At 46.7% G+C, this 20,818-nt stretch overlaps 1 protein-coding gene across 1 annotated transcript; it reads right to left on the reverse strand.

Annotated features, from left to right (window-relative positions):
- Positions 1-16,438: 16,438 nt before the first annotated feature.
- Positions 16,439-19,907, reverse strand: MAFB (MAF bZIP transcription factor B). Its single transcript, XM_090020487.1, has one exon. The coding sequence runs from the start codon at positions 19,374-19,376 to the stop codon at positions 18,444-18,446; it is 933 nt and encodes a 310-aa protein (XP_089876613.1). The 5' UTR covers positions 19,377-19,907; the 3' UTR covers positions 16,439-18,443.
- Positions 19,908-20,818: the final 911 nt, after the last annotated feature.

Consider the following 20,818-nt stretch of genomic DNA (forward strand, 5'->3'; position numbering starts at 1 on the left):
CATGGAGCCTGGTGGGGGGCTGGTTTGCAGGTGGGAGCAGTGTGGGCTTAGCTGCTAGCATCTGCGCAGAGCAGCAGCAGTGGCAGCACCGCCATTGCAACTGGTGGCTACAGGGGGTTATGGGGGATTTTGGGGTGGCCTCAAATCCACCCTCCCCCCCACCAGCACTGCCCCGGTTGGCAGGCCACACAGCAGCGTGGGGAGCTGCTCTGGGCTGGGCTGGGCTGGCATGTTGCAGTGGTGACTGTATGATCCAGAGCCACAATCTCCAGCCTACGTGCCCCAGCGGATGCAGGCAGCGGATCACCATGCTGCCCCTGCTCCGGACCAGCTGTCACCGCTGCAAGGAGCCAAGGCAGAGCTGTGATCCTCTGCCTGCACATCACTGCCCAGAGCGTGCAGGCTACAGATCATGGCTCTGCCCTGACTCTGGACCACACTGTCACCACTGCAAGATCCTAGCCCAGTCCTTGAGCAGCTCTATGCCCTGCCAGGGCAGCTGGAACCAGTCTCCACTGAGGCTGCTGCTGGGGTCTCCATGGAAACCGGCTCCAGCCCACAGGCAGGGGCTGCTGGGAAATGGAGTCTGGCCACCAGCCTGATCCACTGTTTTGCCCACCTCTGCTTTAAAGTTACTTCTCCTTAAAAATGCTGAAAGTAAAATGTTACTTGTCCTTCATGCAGCGAGAGGGGATTTGAATACAGATTAAATATGCTTTTATCAAGAGGAGAAGGGTTGCAGCTCCCTTTGCGTTGGTGCAATGCCATCAGCTTCAGCGGAGTCGTTCCCTAACTTTTTATAATGACAGTCACAATTGAGCTTGTAAACTCCCAACATTAAAAACAGGGGAGGTTGGTTGGAGAGTAAACAAAAGAGCAATTTCCTTTTTCCAACTCTATCTGTTCATTCTCCTGCAGAAAAGAAAAAATTGTCACTGGTTTTAATTTTGCCAAGAGTTGGGGGTGAGCGAAAGAAATGAACTGGAGGAGCTGAAAAAAGAGACCAGCAGTGGAACAGGCTTGGCTGTAACTCAAGCCTCTCTGACTGTTGCAACTGGATAGGCTGGTAGATGGTGCAGCAGGCTAACGAGAAGCATGGCTGGTACCTTCGATCCAGTAATCTCAGTTTATTATCAGATTGCTGGAAGTATTTCCTCTCTGCACTGTTTGAGAGAGAGATGGAAAGGATCTGTTCCAAACCAAGCTTGACTGGTTCACCCATGAAACTGCACCAGAATTGCTTCTCCAAGCCCAGAGATTTGTTAGCCTTGAATACAAGCTCCTGGAAAAGTCATAGCCATTAGGTTTGCATTAAGTGGCTGATTGTCTGACCTTTTCTTTTTTCTTTTTGCAATTCCATTTTTTTAACTTGTAGCTTCTCTTGCTTCCATACTTCATCCAAGAACCATAAGGGAGGGAATATGTGAGGGCTTCTACCCAATTATGCATAAAGAAATGGCACGAGGAAACTGGAAGGCCACTCAGTGCCTAGCTACGGTAGATGCGCTATTACTGTGAGAAGATTTATGTTCATGACCTTCTGAAGTAAGGTGACAATACAGCCCATGCCATGCTGTATCTGATATGCATATTCATAGCTCGTTTGTTCATGAAAGAAATAACTGGATTGGCAATAGTTTTGAAGGACACTGAACACGGAGTTGAAATAGATTCAAGTTTCTTACAAATTAGAACTTCATCATCTTCCTAATAAATTGGTAACCACTATAAATCTTTGCATATTGGTGTTGTTATTGGAAATACAGTGTTATATTTTATTGGATTGGAAACATTTCACAGCTATCAATCTGTCAATTCTTTTAGCACAACACAAGGTTTCTCCTGCTGATAGATGGTGATTCTAAATAATTTTAATAAAGTATTTCTACTTACAGTGGTGTCATGAAGCCTGCCTGCCTGTGAAATATTGTGATTTTTGAAGCACTCACCTGATAACACTCTTTAATTGTAACATTAATCTGTGTGTCAATCAAGCACTTACAGACTAATATATGGATTTTTTGTCTGAGGTTTTCATAAAGGGGGTGGGAATTAAGATCATACAAAATTGTTGGCAGTATATGAAGAAAGAAGTGATGCCAGACTTGTAACCAATCATGAAAATGCATGTTGTGAAGCATAAAGAAAAGATGTACTCTTTGCTAATGAACTGTACTCTTATTCAAAGATTTTTCCAACAACTCGTTTATCTCAACAGTCCTGACACTGTGAATGAAGCAGGGTCTGGTTTGAAATAGCTGGAACAGATTTCATGCCTTTTGGACCAATAAAACACCAAGTAATAAGTATCTCCTGTACAGGCCTCCAGGTGCTTTCTGAAGGTCAGGGAATGGCATTGTTCCTATTTTACTGATGGCACAACTAAATCACAGAAAGATTAAGCAATTTGTCCAAGGTCACAAAGTGAGTTCATTGCAAAGATGGCTCCTGTGCCCTATGAGGCAGGCTTTGTTCCAGGGAAAATGAAGCTGTGTGGTTGAACCTCCAAACCTTCTGGGGTTCAACTTGAAGGATTCAGCTGACAGCATGGAGTCAGCCAAGGTTACATACTGGATTGGAAGGTCCACAGGTTCACTCCCAGAGCCAGCCAAAAAAATGCCAAAAAGAAGTAGGGAGGGAATCATGTGAACATCAAATTATAGAAGTGGGACTCAACCAGTGCTAACCCTCCCTTGGTGTAGGGGATGTGGATCGCCAACACTTTGGCCTTCCTGGAATCAGAACCTCTGAAAAGGTGCCATTTGATTTTTTTACTCTAAATGTAGGCAAAGCTCACATAGAAAATAAGGGTTGGCTCTGCTTGAAGGAGCTAGTTCACTAGCTTTTATCATCTACAGAACAAAGTACCAAGCTCACCTTTTTATTTTTGTGTGTTGCTCACTGATCTCTCTCTGAAGTTTATACTAGCAGATGCAACAGGTCCATGACCCAGGCTGCATGTTAGCTTAATTTTTCATTGAAGCTTTCCTACCGCTCCCCTTGTTTGCCTGGTGTTACAGCCAACCTCAGACAACTTGACCTGGCAGGTAGATGAGATTCAACATACCCAAACTGCTTCTAGCCCTATCTGCTGGTCTAGAAAAGGTGCCTTTGTCAGGAGGGTTTCTCATTTCCACAAAACTCCAGCCTAAGAGATGTGATTCTGCCACTCTTACATTAGTGCTACTTGTGACTGAAAGTACGAGCCAATATTAGTAACAGTGGCAGAATTGAATCCTAGGCAGTTTGGTACTTATCCCTATGTATACATCTATAAATTCATCTATTAAACTGATTTTAGATGTGCAAGCCTGTTTCAGCAATTACAGCAAAAATCTTTATAGCCCTTTTGGTTTGAATTGGGCTGGTTTCAAACCCAGGTACTAAAATGAATAAAATTATCTTGAAAAGCACTGTACTCCAGACTCCTCTGCATCATGTTATGAAAGACACAAAGATAATATTTGTATAAATTAAAGCTATTGGAAATGTATGGTATTTCAGTTTCTGCTTCATTAAGTTGTCCTCCAGCCTTGAACATCCTGAGATCTATTCTGCAGTACTTTTCTATTTTAAATTTAATCTACCCTGCTGCAGAATGAAAGCTTAAAAGGATATTGCCTCTTTAAATTAAATGCGAAAAAAAATAACAATGGCAAAGTTCTTGCTGAATTGAATGCAATCTATTACAAAGTTTTAGATTTCATAATGATTACCAGTACTTTCATATATCCATTAACTTCTCAGATAGTTCAGCAGTATGTTTCTCCACTGCTTCCTACTGGTTCACGGTGACCACTATTAGCCAATTATTTTATTTTATTTTTTTTGTAGATAAGACCAGAAGAGATAGTTGTGGTCATCTAGTCTGACCTTCTGTATAGAACAGGCCTTAGGACTTCCCTGAATAAATTTCTGTTTAACTAGAGCATGTCTTTGTACATTTTTCTAAAAAAAAAAAAAAAATCTGGATTTTAAAATTTCCAGGATGGAAAATCCACTATAACCCTTGGTAAATTGTTCCAGTAGCTAATTAGCTTACCAGTTTTGTTTTGTTTTTAAATTGCATTGTTTTGAGTTTAAATTGCTCTTGCTCTGACTTCCAGTCATTGGCTCTTGCTAGAATTTTGCTGTAGATCCCTGTACTAAAAAATTGTTTCCAATACACACATTTACAGACTGTAGTCAAGCTACCACTTGAACATCTCTTTAAGAAGCTAAATAGATTGAGCTCTTTAAGCCTCTCATAATGCAAGTGTTAATCATTCTCATGGTTCTTCCCTTGACCCCTCTCTAATTTTTCAACATTCTTGAACTGAGGACACAAACCCTCAAAACAGTATTTTAGTGGTGGTGGCCATGGGAATATATGCCCACCTTATCTTCTGTTTTGGTAAGACTATAGGTCTAGGTCTATAGAGGGGTTGGGTATGATGATATTAAGGCAACTGCAGAATTCTTTAGCAAAATCCATAGCTCTGAGAGAGGATGTAGGCTCCATGGGGAGAGTTGGGCAACTCGGCACAAGCCTCAGAAAGGTCAGCACACTAAGCAAGGAACTGTCTAAGCTAGCTAATAAGAAATGCTGAAGATAAGGGTTTGTTTTAAATAATCCCTCTCTCTCTCTCTCTCTCTCTCTGGTAGCATCTTACTCTGCACTACCAAGGTGTACCTTCCTCAGTTCAAGACTTGCAACACAAACCTCTTCTGAGGGAATTTGTCTATGTCCAAAACAGTCACAGGAGATACAGTGCCCCCTCAGTCCAGTAGTTCAAAGCATTCGGTCAGGATGTAGGAGACTATGGATTCAGTCCGTCCCATCCCTGAGGGGAGTCAAGTCCCCATCAAACCTAAGCTATTCTGGAACTGCAGGGAGGTCTCTGAAGCCTGTGGAAGCTGCTCCACTTGCACAACACATTTAGATTTGTTGCACCAAAAAGTAGGAGCAAGCATGAACGTGACTGTTTAAGTTGGTGATTAATGGAGAGAGGCCTGATTCCAGTCCCTGCTCCAAAGATATTGAATGGAAAAGATTCCTACACTTTGTGTGGAGCTCTTTCTAATAGATGTGTTTAGAGTGCTTGCTAAATTTAGCCCCTGAGGCAAGGTAGGTGAAGGAATGCCTAGTTTGTAGATCCTGGCAGGGCTTAGGCATGAGAGAGCTAAACTGTTTAGTCTTGCTAGGATTCAGATGCTTCTGTGCAGGCTCAGAAACAGAACTTTAGCTGCCTGGGGGAATTTTATTATTGAAAACTGAAGCATCTATGGACTCGAGGTACCTCCAGGGTTAAACAACAGTATGGGGGCGGGGGTTGAGGATCTGAAGTTTGGACTTAAGTGGACTTAACTCCTTTTGTGAGCCCAGATCTTCAAGGAAACAGACCTCAGCATTTATATAATGCTTGCTGAAGACTGTAACTGGTGATGGGCAGATTTCTGGAAGTAAAGGTAACGGAAGACAATGGATGTATGTTGATACAAAGAGGCACTTGGGTGGAAAAGGTCATGGAGTGTGTGGATTTGTGTGATACCCTAGTGCATCACAGTCCAATGAAAGGCTGGCTGTATGAAATGGAGCTCTCCCTGGATTTTACTATTGTACAGGGTTCTTATGGATATTCAGCATGAGAAATCCCCAGGAAAAGGAAAATACAGTCTGGAGGGAAATAAAGCTGTGTTATTGAAAGCCAGCAATTAAAGAAACCAACTGAGATTTCAAGAGAAACCATTAATTCATCAGGCAAAGTATTTAATTAAAACAGAAGCATTGTATTCATCAAGTTTTTTCTAATTCAGAGTAAGCCTCCCCATTTGCTACAGGTATATTGCACTTGCAACAGTAGTTGGGGAAACCTTTACAGTTGCTTTTTTGTAATGAAGTTGTTAGTTCAGTGATGGAATGAACACACCTGTTCCCTGGGGTCCTGGGTTCTTGGCTCAAGGTGTCTGCAGCCCTGATATATGTATAGGGTGGAGCAAACTGATTCAAGCAAAGGCAGATACTGTTTACAGCTTAATTGCTGCAGCAATATACCTCTACTGCATTCAGTCCAGCTATGTCTTGACAGAAGGAACCTAATCGGGTGAAATCTTGGCCCCATTAAAGTCAGTGGCAAAACTCCTGCTCTTCAACCATGGTAGAATTTCACTCCAGACGTAGAACGTGGTTGTGTTTTTCAAGTAGAACAAGAGACTCTCGCCAGTTTCCTCTGGCCCCTAAAAATGTATTTGCTGGTCACTCACCAGATCTCTTCACTGGATTGCCTGGATAAATTCAGTTAAGCAAATCTGGGAACTGAGATATGCTGCTGCTGCCAAATCTTGTAACAAGGGACTCCTGCAAAGGGGAAAAAAAGCCTGTGATAAACTTTGTGTACCAGGATGCTGGCAGTGTTGGGTGGGTGAGTGGGAGACAACAGAAACCTAATCATTTTGGGGGCGTTATTCCCCTTGTTTAATCAAAACTAGGCTTCCCTAACCATAACCAAAGAGGGAGGCAGCAGCACTTGGCAAACAAACTTCTATTAAGTGCATTTGCTGGAAATGTTTATACTTTGTTCTTGACAACTATCTTGAATATATTGAGAACATTGCACAGTGTTCCAGCTTGCATAATTTTGAAGTGGGGGCAAAGTCCTTGTGGGGAAGTTTGAAGTATCTTTCCTTAGGACTTTTTTTTTCTTTAACCTCTCCTTCAGTGTGATCTGATCCAGTCTAAAATCAAAATATTTTTGCTTAGAAAGTATTTTTGTGATCCAGAAAGATCTTTCTTTCTTACAGGGCTGATTTAGACACCTCTGGGGCCATGTGTATGGTGAGGGGAACTCGTTTTAAAAAGTGGCATTCCACCTCCTTCTTCATTTGGTCTGGCAGATGTTTCAGAAGGGGTTCCTTGCCTTCCTGCAAAACTCCCCTCTAGCAGTACATCCTTGTCTGGAAACTCTCTACCTCTTCCCCTTTCACATCCAGATCCTGCAACAGTTTAAAAACTTTTCTAAAGCTTTTTTTTCTAATGCTTCTTTTTCCGATCCAGAGCAGGTCAACTTGTAAAAGAAAAACAGACCTAAATGGACCTTTTTATTCAACTGGGCTGCTAGCCAGCTTGCAGATGTGCCATCTGTGACAACCCAGGAGAAAGACCCCCTGCTTTGCATATCAGGGAGGGAAGAAAAGGGGCAGCTTAGGAAGCTGGTTAGAAGAATATGGGTGCTGTCCTCTTCCAGGATGTCCAAACCTAGATAGTGGCCAAACTTCTGGACAGGGTACAGTAGCCCATGTGAAATGAATCTGGAGGTCAGACTAATTCCTAATGGATGAACAGTCCACATTAGACTCTTTTTCGACTTCCTTGAGAGCCTCTCTAGAAAAAGGTAAGAATATAACAGATGTAGAGAGTTAACTGCTTTCCCCTCTAGGCCCTTGGTAGATAGAGGCAGGTGCAGGAATGACCTGCTGGTGGGGAGAGGACAGATGGTGAAAACTTGACCAATCCACTGCTTATATTGAGGGTACCACTGTGCTGCACAATCAATCCTGGCACCTTCCCCAATACTAAATTCCAGCAAAAAAAAAGAGGGGGGGCTTTAGCTATGAAGGGGAGAGAATAGTGATAATGAAACAATATCATGGGAGGCCAGTCCCCTGGATTGATTTTTTTTTTTTTAGAAGATCTAATGACTTAGTGAAATATGACAGGCAGCCATTGCTGTGGGCACCATTTGTGGGCCTCAGAGAAATGAGCTGGTGGTCTCTTGCAGCACAGTCTCAAGTTAGAGAGCAGTCCGCATCATAAAAACGTCAGGCATAATTCAATATGCCATGACTGGAGTCTGCACTGAGCAGAGCTAGGGCAAAGCAGAGAGACTAAATCACCCATCTGACTCCTGGAGCACATAGTCCCCCTTCAGGTCAAGACTGTGAGCTAGGGGCTGCCTGCATTGGTGTGATGTTCTTTCCTCATAGGTGCCTGGCCATTGTTTCCATCACTATAAGTTTCTTTACTGCTGTGAAAACAGAGATGCAGAAATGCTGAAGGGTTAATAATGTCTGGAGAGAAGATGCACAGCTCTGAACAGTAGAAGGAGCTGGTGTGTTTTTTCTCTTCTACTTGTAAAGATCCCCTTTTTTCTGTATAATTGTGCATTGTAGTTATCACAAAGTTAACAGGTTGTTTGTCTTTGAGAATTGAAGGGAGTCTGTGTAAACCTCCATACAATTTACTTTAATAACTTGCCAAACCTGCACCAAGTCATAAACCCATATACTGTATGCAACATTACCAGTAGAGCAAGTACTGGAATGCAAGGGCTAGAATAATTTGACAGCTAACATAAAGCACCATGATTTATATTTGGTTATATTGAGATTTTTCCCCCCTTCTTTGAGCACTTCATATAAATATTTACTTGGATCCTAGGACCTTGCTTAACCCTTGAAGTGCAGCATTTATCTTTGTATTTTTATTTTCAAGAGACTACCCCAGAAATACTCTTGCTTTTAAAAATGCAAGTGATTTTAAACCAAAATAGCTTAACCTATAAACTGTTTCATCTATAAACACCCAGCTCTGGTAACTATGATATATTTACTGTAAAGTTCAATTGGAAACAGATTAGGGAAGAGACTTCTTTAAAACGATACAAGACTTCATTGATTTATTAGAAACAGCATTTTTAGATTCTATGCCAGAGACAAGATGATAATGCCACTATGTTTAAGTTTGATCCAAATTACTTCATTAATTATTGAACCGAGTGACATGACTATACAATCTGCTTATTATGTCAAATTTAACTCTTACCTGTCATTTCATTCCACTCTTTCTGCTTGGCCTTCTTTAAATTCCAAATAAGGTGACTTAACTCTGACTCCTCAAGCTTCTGTGTGCAGCAGTCTTTTCAAGAGAGATCTAGTAGCACTTCGGGCTGGGAAATAGATATGCCAGGGTTTATTTTGCTATGCAATTTTGTGCTGCTTAGATAACAGAAGGCCCAAATGTTCATGTGTCTGCTCTTTCTGGGTACCCAGACTTGACAGGATTTGGGCATTTAAAAATGAATGGATGCTGCTAAAACTGCTGTTACAAAACCTCTTTGCTATTCAGCTTCTGTAGAATGGGCTCATTTTCTCACATTCTGCAGGTTCTGTGGATGTAATTCATTACAGGCTTCAGCTCTTTGGTGCTTGTGCTTAGGTAGTGCACCAGATACATTACTGTCACTTAAAGATAGAGACAACGGTAAGCTGCAGCTGACTAGCGTAGAAAAATCGACCATATCCAAATAGACTTAACGGCCTTATGTTCTGAGGTTCTGAACACATTTGGGTCTCCCTGCCTTCAACACTGGTGACAGATGACAAAGTGCTGCCTGCTTCCATGGTAAGCAGTGCTGCATTTCACTAAATATGATGTGCAGGGCTGCCTGTGATTTAACAAGAATGAAAGAGTGAATGAAATAAAAGCTTTTCTTCTCAGACCTTGAAGGGATTGCTTGCCTCGGCAGTGCAAATAAAGAATAGCAAAGCCAGATGCAAAAGATTCAGCTTCCTTTTGCTGCTGCTAATCAACTTTAAATAGAAAAAAAGAAAATATATTGGGGGGAGGAGAGTTGAAAGATGTCATGGCAGAGACCTCTATCTAGTCAGATTTACTCTTTGAACTCTATGAAAGGCTTTAGGGTAATATCTGCATCACAACACAGAAGCAACAGGGGAACATTTAGCAAAATCCTAGGGCGCAGATTTATTGCCATCAGTAATTTCATCCATATTGCAGAGGGCTAGTCTCTGTAATGGCAAAGTTTCAGTAGGAATGGGATTGGACCCAAAAACGTAGGTCTAAATTGTATGCTGGCTAGCTTCCCCTCAGCATCTCATGGCATTCTCACTGATTTCATAAACCTACCAACTTCAAGCCACAGTGCATGGAAAAGGGGTAGGCTGAACTGAGTGAACAGAGACTTGGATTTGGACTTTGACACAGTGCTTTATTTCCACCTCTGCCCCTAGCCTACTTACTGACCTTGGCCCTGTGCTTCTGTTTCCCTCTTTGTAAAGTGCTTTGAGATTTTGCTAGTGAAAGCCAATATAAAGAGCTATGCATTAATAATTATTAATGCAGATTCCAGAAGACCCATTTCTTGCAGTCTTTACTCCAGCAAAATTCCCACTGAAGGTAACTGCCCTGATGCTGATCTTGTTACACCTATGGACATAAATCAGGAGCAATGATCTTGAACTCAGTGGGACACATGCTAATGTAAAACCAGTATGAGGGTGAATCAGGTCTACTATGGAGTTTTTGCTTGAGAGCAGCAGCAGAATTGGATATTCAATATCCTGGAACAATCTGCACATAGTTGTATGTGCATACACACAGATGCGCTCTATGATTATACAGGGCAATTGCAACATGAGGGCCTTCCAGCAGTAGCATTGAGTAAAAGCATCCATTTTCAGTCTTATAAATAATATTGGTGCTATATCTATATGGACATCATGGTATCATAGCGAAAGCAAGAGTCTGCAAAGAACGTGCAGTCAGCTAAATGGTTCTGCGTCAGGGCTGTTCAATGACATTGTCACTGAAGGAACTTGGTATGGTATAAACTCTCTTGCCTTTCCCTCCCTAATAAAAAGTTTGAAATGTTTCTTTTAAGAAAGCACTAAACTTGGTAAAAGGACATAGCTTTTCTACCTTGCTCCCTGCCCCTCATGCCTCAGGATATCATAAATTTTTTATACCAATAAAACAGAATTTTTGATGAGCTGCTATTTTGCATTAAAGCAACTTTACATGCAAAGATTGCATAATAGGAAGTAAAATTGAATTTTGCCTCAGAACAAGTTCTTATTATTAATTTAAATGTTTTTTTTATATATTTTAGCAGCAGCTTACCATTCTATATATTTAATTTCTTTCAAGCGAGAACACTTAGCATGGGTTTCCTTATCTAAACAAATCTTTTAAGCGAACACATGTATAAAGTGGAAATGTAATGTTTTGCATCTGTGCCTTAAGACAAACAGTGAAACTTTAAAAGGGGAAATAAAATAAGGTGAAGGACAGCTATCTCTAAAACCTGATATTAACCGCTGTGTGACAAAAGGGCATGTCGGTTTTCTTGACAGTGACATGCTTTTTCCCTCTACTATGACTATGGCAATATGTTTATTGCAATGGTATGGTACCAAGACTACATAAATACAATAAACCCTCAGTGGAACACTTGTGTGTAAGGCAGAGGATTTGCGGCATCTTAGCTCTCAAATCCATTGCAATCCATTTTCTAACGCGGCCATACAACATGATGGTCTGGGGAAAGCACATAGACAGAAATGATTTCCTCTCTTCCATGAATGCAGAAGCAAGGCAAGGTTTGTAGCACTTATGCGCTGCTCAAAATATGCCATTCACTTAAGTCACTTTTAAAAAAGCAAGTAAAGCAAACACTGAGAGCCCCCCCATGTCCCCCATATACAGCCATACACACTCTAACACAGCTCACAGCAAAAGTCCAATGTGGAATTGTTGAGACCACTGAATACTACATTAGGCAGAGCACTAAGGAAGGATTATGCAATAAGCCATTATGTGGTGTAGCGTGTTTTGATTTTTAACTTCAGATTTACTGTAACCCTAATGGAGTGAAGTATAATTATAATTAATGTTAAAAGCCCTGTGGTCTAAATAAGGAGGAAAATAACATTTCTTATTGAGCCTGGAACAGGTATTATGATTATTAATAATAATATTTTACATAAGGAGATCAGAACTGTAAGGGGGAAAGTTGTATCTGAGAAGATAGCAGCTGCTTAAATGTTGACAGTTTGCAAAGCATTGTGACTTGGAAACAGCACAAGCACGGGCTTATTGGAAGGCATGCACATATATGTCTCTTAAAGATAAACTCCTCGCAATTTGCAATGCCAGTGATTTGCAAACCCACTTGTCAGTCCCATTTCCAGTAACATGGCTAAGCAAAACAGTCCTGTCTAAACTGCACAGACACGGAAAATGCCTGCCCTTCATTTCTTTGCATATGGGGCTCCACAGCGAGAGGGGGGGGAGGAAAAAAAAAGCTCTATGTTTTATCTTTCTCCTCTGAAACCTGACACCAATACCCCTGAAGAGCTTCAATGACCTTGCTCTTGTCAGTCACCAAAAGCAACCAGCCTGCTAGAAAGAGACGGGCATTTAGCCAACTTAAAAAATTAAAACCTAAAACAGCTGGGAAGTTCTCTCGCAAGCCCTGGCTCATCCTAATAACACATCTAGCCTGCCCACCCTAACGCTGAGCACTGCTCTACTGTATTGCAAGAGCATCCACATCCAGCCTCTGCAGAAAGTCCTTATCCGTAGTCCAAAAATGTTTAGTCTTAGTTTTTTCTGGGTTTTGGAAATAATCTAAGAAAATATTTGTAACGTGCTGAAGTTGTGTGCGTTTGTTGTGTTGGGGGGGGGGTTGGTTCATCACGTCGTCTACAAATTGCCTGGCACAAGTATTGTGCGTGTGTGCGCGTGTGTCGCCAACTGTGTTTCCTGTCTGCGTGTCTCATTTAATTCTGGGAGCAGCCCTCGCTAGTAGTCACCTCTGCCCTGAAGGGAGAGAATCCTTGAGCAATGCAAATCTCTGTACAGCTGTTAGCAATAGCTCTTGCAAAACTGCAAGATCAAACAAAATAATATGATTTTCACTGAAGGGGCTCTTTCTCCTGCACTACAAGAGATCACAATTTAACTGGCGCTCTGAAGCCAAATTTGGAATTGCAAACCCTGGGCTTTTTTATGTGCATACATGAAATATAGCTATAGCCCAGCTCGCTGACAATAAATAACGAAGCCAGACCAATTGGATTAGTGAATTTTGCAGGCTGTGTGTTTAAAGATCATCATCATCATTCAAAATAAAATAAAAACAAGCAGTGCTACCAGTTTGATTTCTGGGGAGGTGGGCAATCTTCTACCTTTGCACAGCCCCTAGCAAGGGAGCCCTGGAGTGGAAATGGCGTGAAATAATAACTTGCAGGTCTGAACAGTGGAGGGCACCGAGGGCCCGATCCTGTCCGTCTTGCAAAACTTCCGCAACCTGGAGGGAGACCGGGATGGGATCTCGTCAGTAGCAGCTAAGCACCTGGAGGGCATCTTGCCCATGTCCACCACTTCCACTTGAGCAGAAGTGGAGGGGGCGGTGGGTTCAGTCTGGGAAAACTGAGCTGAACACCTGCAAGCCAGACGTTTTAGTCCTGTCTTGGGGAGAAAAGCCAGTGCACGTGTGCTCATCGCCTCTCCCTGAGTCTCCCCGTGACTTACGCGTTTGCTGGTGCCGCTTCACGCCCTCCCCTCCGCGCCCCGCTCCGGCCCTGTCTCTGCCTCTCCCTGCGCGGGGCCCGCGCACCCGCGTGCAGCCCGGCACGGCTGCGAGGGGGCAAAGGAGATGGGCCCGGGGAGGGAAGGAGGGTTTTCAGCCCTGCTAAAAACGCAGCGGCCTTTTTTTCGTCCTCCGCACTGAAACCAGGTCGCCAAAGGGCTCTGGCTGTGCGGTGCTCCCTACGGAAAACGCCGGCGTGCCCCCGAGGCGCGGGCAGGCGCTGCCCGGTGCCCGCCCTCCGCAGGGACTCGAGGAGCACCCTGCGGCCGCACCTCGGGGCTCTGCTCGGAGGGGCCAGTTGTCCCTTTCCTTTTTGTCTCGGTTGAAAGAAACCTGCTTCCGAATCGGCCCATCCATCATCCCCCTGATGCCTCTGTCAACAGTCCTTTATGAATCAATAATGAATCGGGAGCTACAAAAGTAAATACGCCGGGATTTCATTAGGGCTCGCGGGGCACAGGCTGGAGGGGTTAACCCCTTCGCTGCCGCGGGACCGCCGGAAGGGGCTGCCTTCTGCCTGGGCGCTGCGGAGGGGCCCGCGGGTCGCCCCCGGCCTGCCCCGGGGAAGCCGGCGGCCGGGGCTTCCCTGGGTGGGAGCTCCGGGGCTCTGAGGCTCGCAGCATCACTGGCTCTAGAGACAAGCGCACAAATCCACCCTGTTGCCCCTTCCTTGAGGGTGCCGGTCGCTCCTGGTCACCCCCCCCTCCCCCGCCCCGCGACTTGTCACTATCACGCTACGGGCCCCAGCACGTGTGCACACTCCCGGCCCCGCAACTGGTCGCAGCTCGCCCCGTGTCAGCGGCCCCTGAGCCCTGGCCACACCGGGGGCTCCCGGCTGATCGCCCGCGCGAGCAAGGGGTCGTGCGTGGCTCCCGGCTTCCCCGCGCACTCGGGGGGCGGCGAGCTCCGAGGGATGCCCCGGGAGCCCGAGCCCGAGCCCGAGCCCGAGCCGGCCTGCACCACAGGACCTGCTCCGAGCCCCCTGGAAGCAAATCATAATAATACTGATAATGAAGAGGGGCAAGGGGGTTGCGTGCGGCACGTGTTGCCGGCTCTGGGGCTGGGGCAGTGACTGCGGTCAAACGGATCAAAGGTGATCTGGGCTGCCAAGAGATTCCCCCATCTCTCTTCTTCCCCCCCCCCGAGGGCTTATGGGGCGCTTCAGCTGGCGGATCGGTTGGGTCCCTCGGAGGCTGCCTTCCCACAAGCCCGAGCCGCTTCTTTTTTTTTTTTTAATCAAATGAATTAAAATTCATAAAGAGCCCCCAACCCTGCGGAGACGCGTCCTACAGAAATGAACCTCTGCCCCTTGAACCTGTCCAGTGACACAGTTAATCTGTGGGAATCCAGCCTGCTAAGGCCACTATAGCGCTTCTCTAAGGCCCGTTTTCCTATTTTTTTTTTCTGTTGTTGTTCAATTAGCCCCAGTGATTTATTCAATGCATGCATGAGAGGACATTAATATGCGGTGGCAGTTCCCACAAACAATATTCCTCTCAGGCTCTCTGCAGCCATAGCATGCATCCATTGGCAAAGAAAAAAAGGCAAGACATGGAAAATTAGGTTCTATCATCTTTCTTCTTTCTCTCTCCCTCTCGGACACTGCTCCGCGTTGTAAGGGCAAGGGGGAGAACACCGTGTCCCCTCAGGGAGCTGGGCACTGAAGGCTTTGGATTCAGACTCTCGGCCCTGGCAGGCTGCTGTATCAGGAGCTGTCTGTGACAATGCAGCTGATGTGTCTGGGACTGCAAGGGAGGAGGGGAGGAAGGATTTGGTTTGCAAGTTACTGTATTTGCTTTTCATTTTTCCCACACTCTGTTCTCCACTGACTTGTTTTCCAAACGTGCCTGGTGTCGTTCCTGCACAAGTAGCTCCCTATTGTTGGGCAGAGGAGGAGAGATGATTTTTTTTTGTTTTGAAAGAAGGATTTAAAGTTAAATCCGCGGTTCGCACTTTTGAAAGGAACAATCCTCCGACTCCCAGGCTGCTGCTGCTGCTTTCTGTTTGCAACTTCTCCCTCCCACCCCGAGGCAATAGCTGGCAAACTGCAATAGCCACGGCTAACCTGCCGTGGCTGCAATTTACTTGGATAAATGATTGCCATCCACTTTGGACTTTAAAGCAACTAATTGCTCAGCTCTCGAGATTGCAACAGAGCTAACCCCGGTCTAGTGGCACTATCGGGGTGGGGACAGTGCTGCTTGAACCCCTGTGAGTTAATGCCATTGTCGTGCCATGAAATGCCAGCACAAGCAAACTGTGCAACTGAGGAGGCGAGAAGAGAGGATCTGGGTGAGGGGACCAGCTTTCAGGTGCCGGCTGGTTTAGAAAGACTTGGAGAGTATTTTAATGAAGGCTGCCCTCTTCCCCCGCACCTCCTCCCAGCCCCCAGTTAATTAAGTCAGAGGGAGACAGGGACAGAGACATTTCCACTCAGTGGGCCCCTGTGCCGCTACATCAATAACTTTATCTTATCAGCGCATCCACAGTGTCTGAGCAAGGGAGACGTTTCAAAGGGGGGGGAGGGGTTGCTTTGGGAGGAAAGCAAAGGACAGAGCCTTCACGTAAGTAGTCTTTGAAGGGGAAAAGGAAATCGCGTGAAACGTGCCCCCCGCTCTTGAATGTCCACCCTCCCACGGTTTGCCTCTGTGGCTGACTGCAGGCAAGTGGCACCAGCGAGCCCCATCCAGGCTGGGCTTGCAAGTAGCACGTGAGAGCTGCTTTCAGCATCTAGCAAGGGAATGTCAATCCCATCCAACTGTGGGACCTTGACAGGGTGTGAGCAGAGCTGGGAGGGAAATGATCGTGTGAGGTGACCCGTGGGAGCACGGTTTAGAGCTGGGTTTCTCACTGGGGTGCAGAGAGTGGAGAAAGGGGCACGAGCCCAAGTTTCTGCAAGGGGGAGGGATAAATCCAAGTTCCAAAATCATCATTACCCCAAGTGCTGCGGGTAGAAGAGGAGTTTGGAAGCTGTTTAGCTGCAGCACCCACTTCTCTGCCCAGAAGTTTGCTGCATGTTAGAGAAGGCTTCAAACACGACGTTAGAGAAGCAAAGTCCCTCAAAGAAATGCCATTTCAATGATTTTAATAAGCAAAATAGGAAACAATTTTAATAACCAAAAACAGAAACCAGTCTGAATAAAACTACAATAGACCAGGTTTTTAATATTTTTCATATCATAAGCAGGATTTGAAATTGATCCCTTCAGAACTTTACATGAAATAAAAACCATTTTTCCGCTGCTGCAATGTTTTGATTTCAACACAGTTGAATCAGTAAAAACCAAAGATCGTTTTCTGATGCATGACTAATATCCACAATATTTAAAACTGCAAGCACCATGCTGTTCATTACAATCTTGTTATTACTGTTAATTTATAAACTAATACAAACTTAAAATGCATCCGGCCAGCAGTGCCAGCGATCCTAAAAGGAAACTAAAAAATACGTTTTCATTTTGGTATTTTTGTCAGTGCAACGTAAAATCCTTTTACTGACCTGCAGGAGGAAAAAAAAAAGTAATAAAAAAACACCCATAACACTCCAAACTACTACTATATAACTGCAAAGAAATGTTGGCTAAAACTTTCACTCACTGCATGGGAAGCAGAGAAGCAGGTTACAAATCGTTGCAAAAGAATACACTTAAAAGTTGCGGTATGTCTCTCTTCTTGAAAAAGACGTTTGAGTTTTCTATACCTTCTCCTCATTCCTCCTTGCCCTCACCATGGATAAACCTAACTAAACTCATGAGACACTGCTGTGCTTAGCTGGCAACTGACTCGTGTCGTCGCGGGTTTGGAAAGCCAGGAGCAGTTGTTTCTTAAAAGAAAACAAGCTCTTGTAAAACTCTTTGTTTCCTGAGTGTATGATCAGAGAGAGGAGAATCTAGTCAGACCTAACCACGACAGGCTGATCATTGTCCTGAAGGCAAGACGAGCTTCACTGCCACTTCAACCGTGGGGTTGGGATATAAACTGCTGGGACTCTAGCCTTTCCTTGTAAGTTTGGGTTTGTCAATGCAGTTGAGTCGCTTACTTTTTCTGCCCCAACAAACAAAAAACCAAAATGAAAACTGGGGGGGGGAGGGGAGGGGGAATTACAACTTAAAAGTGCACCAAATATACAGAGTTGATTTTTTTTTTTCTGAATGCAAATGCAAAATGCCCATAACTTTTATTATCTCTTTACTTTTTAATAACAAACAAACCGTATAACCAGCCTGCTGAAATGTCATTTTGTTTTCCTGTGCGGTTGGATGTGGCAGGTATTTACAAGCTAACAACCATAACAGAAAACGAGAGAGAGAACCCACGAACAGAACTGCGCGCGTAGTAGTTTTGATAACTTGTGATGCTTTTTTTTTTTTCTTATCAATGAAACGAACAAGAACAAAAAAGCTATGGTCGATGATCAACAACATGCTAAAGTTAAACAAGAAAATGGTACAAAATAGAAATTATTACCATACATGTCCAGCATGCAGGATTAATATTTTTAATGCAGATTTTCGTATTTTTTTCTATATAATCAAGCAGGCAATAAAACTGATGAGTTTTTTTTTCGTGTTTTTTTCTCGTAATGTCCCATCTGAGTCCTGTAACTATTCATCAAAGCAGGCAATATATGAGGAGTTTGCATATATTGTCCTTTATTGATTTCTCCTTTCCAAGCAGGTAAATTGTGCATGAGATGTTGCTTTTTGCATGTCTCCTCTCTTTGCTTTACTCCCAAGCAGGCAGTATGTTAGAGATGGCTTGTGCATTGTCCCTTTTGCATCTAAACGTCCACAAGGCTCTGAAAGCAAGCGATCTCTGCAAACGCTTTACATGTCCTCTCTTCCTTTACCTTTCTCTCTAACTGGCAAACTACGGATGAAAAGTTCACGCCTTTTACCTCTCTCCCACCCACCCCCAGTCTACTTTTTCACAGCTAATCTAGAAGACAGGATGCTGCAAGTATTAAGTCTCTCTCTCTCTTTCTCTCTAGTCAAGCAGACAGATGGATGGAGATGTCAGAGGATGGGAGAAAGGGGAAAGTGGGGAGGGGGGTCTTTGTGTTTGTTTAAGGACTCACATGAAGAACTCGGGAGATGATGGGTTGTCACTGGTGGATCCGGCCTCTCTGAAGCCATTGCTGGCAAGTTTCTCGCACTTGAGCTTGTAGGCGTCTCTTTCTCTGGCCAGCCGGGTCACCTCTTGCTTGAGCTGTTCCACCTGCTGGATCAGCTGGGTCTTTTCGTTCTCCAGGTGGTGTTTCTGCTGGACTCGCTTATACCTGCAGGACTGGGCATAGCCCCTGTTCTTCAAGGTCCTCCTCTTCTGCTTGAGGCGGATCACCTCGTCCTTGGTGAAGCCCCGCAGGTGCCTGTTGAGCTCCCGCACCGACATGGAGACCAGCTGGTCGTCCGAGAACCGGTCCTCCACGCTGCTGGAGGCCGGGTGCTGCTGGTGCGCGGTCTGTAGCTGCTGGGAGGAGCTGGAGGAGGTGGAAGGGGTGGGAGATGCCTGGTGGTGGTGGTGGTGGTGGTGTGGGTGCCCGCCGTTGGCCAGGTCTTCGTGGGTGACCCCCGCGTACTGGTGGTGGTGGTGGTGGTGCTGGTGGTGGTGGTGGTGGTGGGCCCGGAAGCTCTCGAAGCCTTGCAGCTGCTGGGGCACTTGGTGGGACCCGATGAGCGCTTCCACCGCGTCCTCGGGGGTGAGGTTCAGCGCCTCGGGGTTCATCTGCTGGTAGCTGTTGGCCATCCAGTAGAGGTCCTCCAGGTGGGTCTTCTGCTCGGTGGGGCTGAAGCTGGGCGAGGAGGGCACGGAGCTGCAGGGCGTGCTGATGGGGGTGGAGGAGACGGAGCCGGCCGGCTGCAGGCGGGTGCAGTGTCTGCCGGGGCGGTCGTTCCTGCCCAGCGGCTCCTTCTTCACGTCGAATTTCATCAGGTCGAAGTCGTTGACGTACTCCATGGCCAGGGGGCTCGTGGGCAGCTCGGCTCCGATGCTCAGCTCTCCGGCCATGGCCGTCTCGCGGGCGCCGCTCCCGGTGGGGGGGGGGGCCGGAGCGCTCACTCCGGGGGACAGCCCGGCGGAGGGCTGGCCGCGCTCGCCCCTATTCCACAGAAACTTTGCTTCTTCTGGCCGAGGCAACAAAGCCAGGGCGGAGGAGGAGCGGGCGCCCGGGCCGCGGTGCCTTTGCACGGGCGAGGGCAGCGCGCCGCGGGCTGCGGCGGCGGCGACGACGCGGCAGCCCGGAGAGAAGAAAACACCGCGCTCAGGTCTCTGCGGGGCACAAAAAAAAAAAAAAAAAAGCAGCAGCAGCAGAAAGCCAAACGGCGCGGGCCTCCCTCCGCCTGCTTTTGTAAGTCCGGATCCTCTGCCCCGAGCCGCTCGGTTGCAACTTTGCAGCCGGAGCGGGGGCGGCGCGCCGGGGCCGGGGCCGGGGCCGGGGCCGGGGCCGGGGCCGGGGCCGCGCGGAGTTGGCGGCGGGGGAACAGGGAGGGGGGGAAGCTCGGCTCTCGCTCCGGCTGCCGCCTCCAGCTCTGCTCGTGCGGCTGCGAGCGGAGCGGCCCCCTCGCCTCTTATATCCCTTTCGCGATGACACCCGGGGAAAGGGGCCGGGGCGGCCGGGCGGCTCGGCCAATGGCAGCGCGGCGGCGCGGGCCCGGGGCTGCCAGGGGCGGGGCGGGCGCGGACAATGTGACAGCTCGGCGCGAGTCAGCTGACTGGCAGCTGGAGAGCAGGAGCGGGGGCCCGATCCCGGCGCGCTGCTCTCCCTCTCCCCGCTCGCGTGGTCTCATCTGCCCGCACTCTCCCGGGCTCTTCCTCCCGCCCCCCTTCCCTCCCTCCCTCCTCCTCCTCCTCCTGTGCCCGCCGGCGGTCACAAAGGCGGGCGGCGGCGGGCTCCGCGTCTGCCACTTGCTGCCCGGCCCTTTGTTCCAAGCAGAGCCACGTCCCGCTGCCCCGCGGGGCAAGGCCCGGCTGCAACTTTCCGCAACTTGCGCCGGTCCTCTCCCCCGGGAGGGCAGAGCAACCGCGCCTAATCCAGCGGAGGATTCAAAGGTGACCGGGGAGACTTGTCACTTGTGTGCGCGCTCCGCGCCGGGGCACGGCTCCACGGCGCTCCCCGCGCCCGCTCGCAGCCTGCCAGCTGTTGTGTAAGCCTCAAATGCCGCCCCGAAGTAAAGCAGAAGCGTTGGCGCGGACTACATTGCAAACGAGCCGGGAGGCGAAGGGGTGAAACGAATTGCCTGCCTAACCGGACCCCCACCTCGGCCTTCCCCGTTTCCTTGCAAAGAAGAGCGCGGCTTCTTAGGGGTTTTTTGTTTTGGTTTGGTTTTTGGTCCAGTAACAGGACTTTAAAAAAAACAACAACAACATTTTGTAACGATTAAGGGAGATTAAGGCTTTTTTGAAAACTGTTTTTACGTTCAAAGAGGCATAAAGCGCGACCCCAAGTGGCC

This window comes from Crocodylus siamensis, chromosome 10 (genome assembly GCF_052110815.1).
Source record: "Crocodylus siamensis isolate JL-2025a chromosome 10, ASM5211081v1, whole genome shotgun sequence".
Classification (NCBI taxonomy): domain Eukaryota; kingdom Metazoa; phylum Chordata; order Crocodylia; family Crocodylidae; genus Crocodylus; species Crocodylus siamensis.

Excerpts from the sequence above, each read along its gene's own strand:
- MAFB (XM_090020487.1), bottom strand. The coding sequence starts at position 19,376 with ATGGCCGGAGAGCTGAGCATCGGAGCCGAGCTGCCCACGAGCCCCCTG.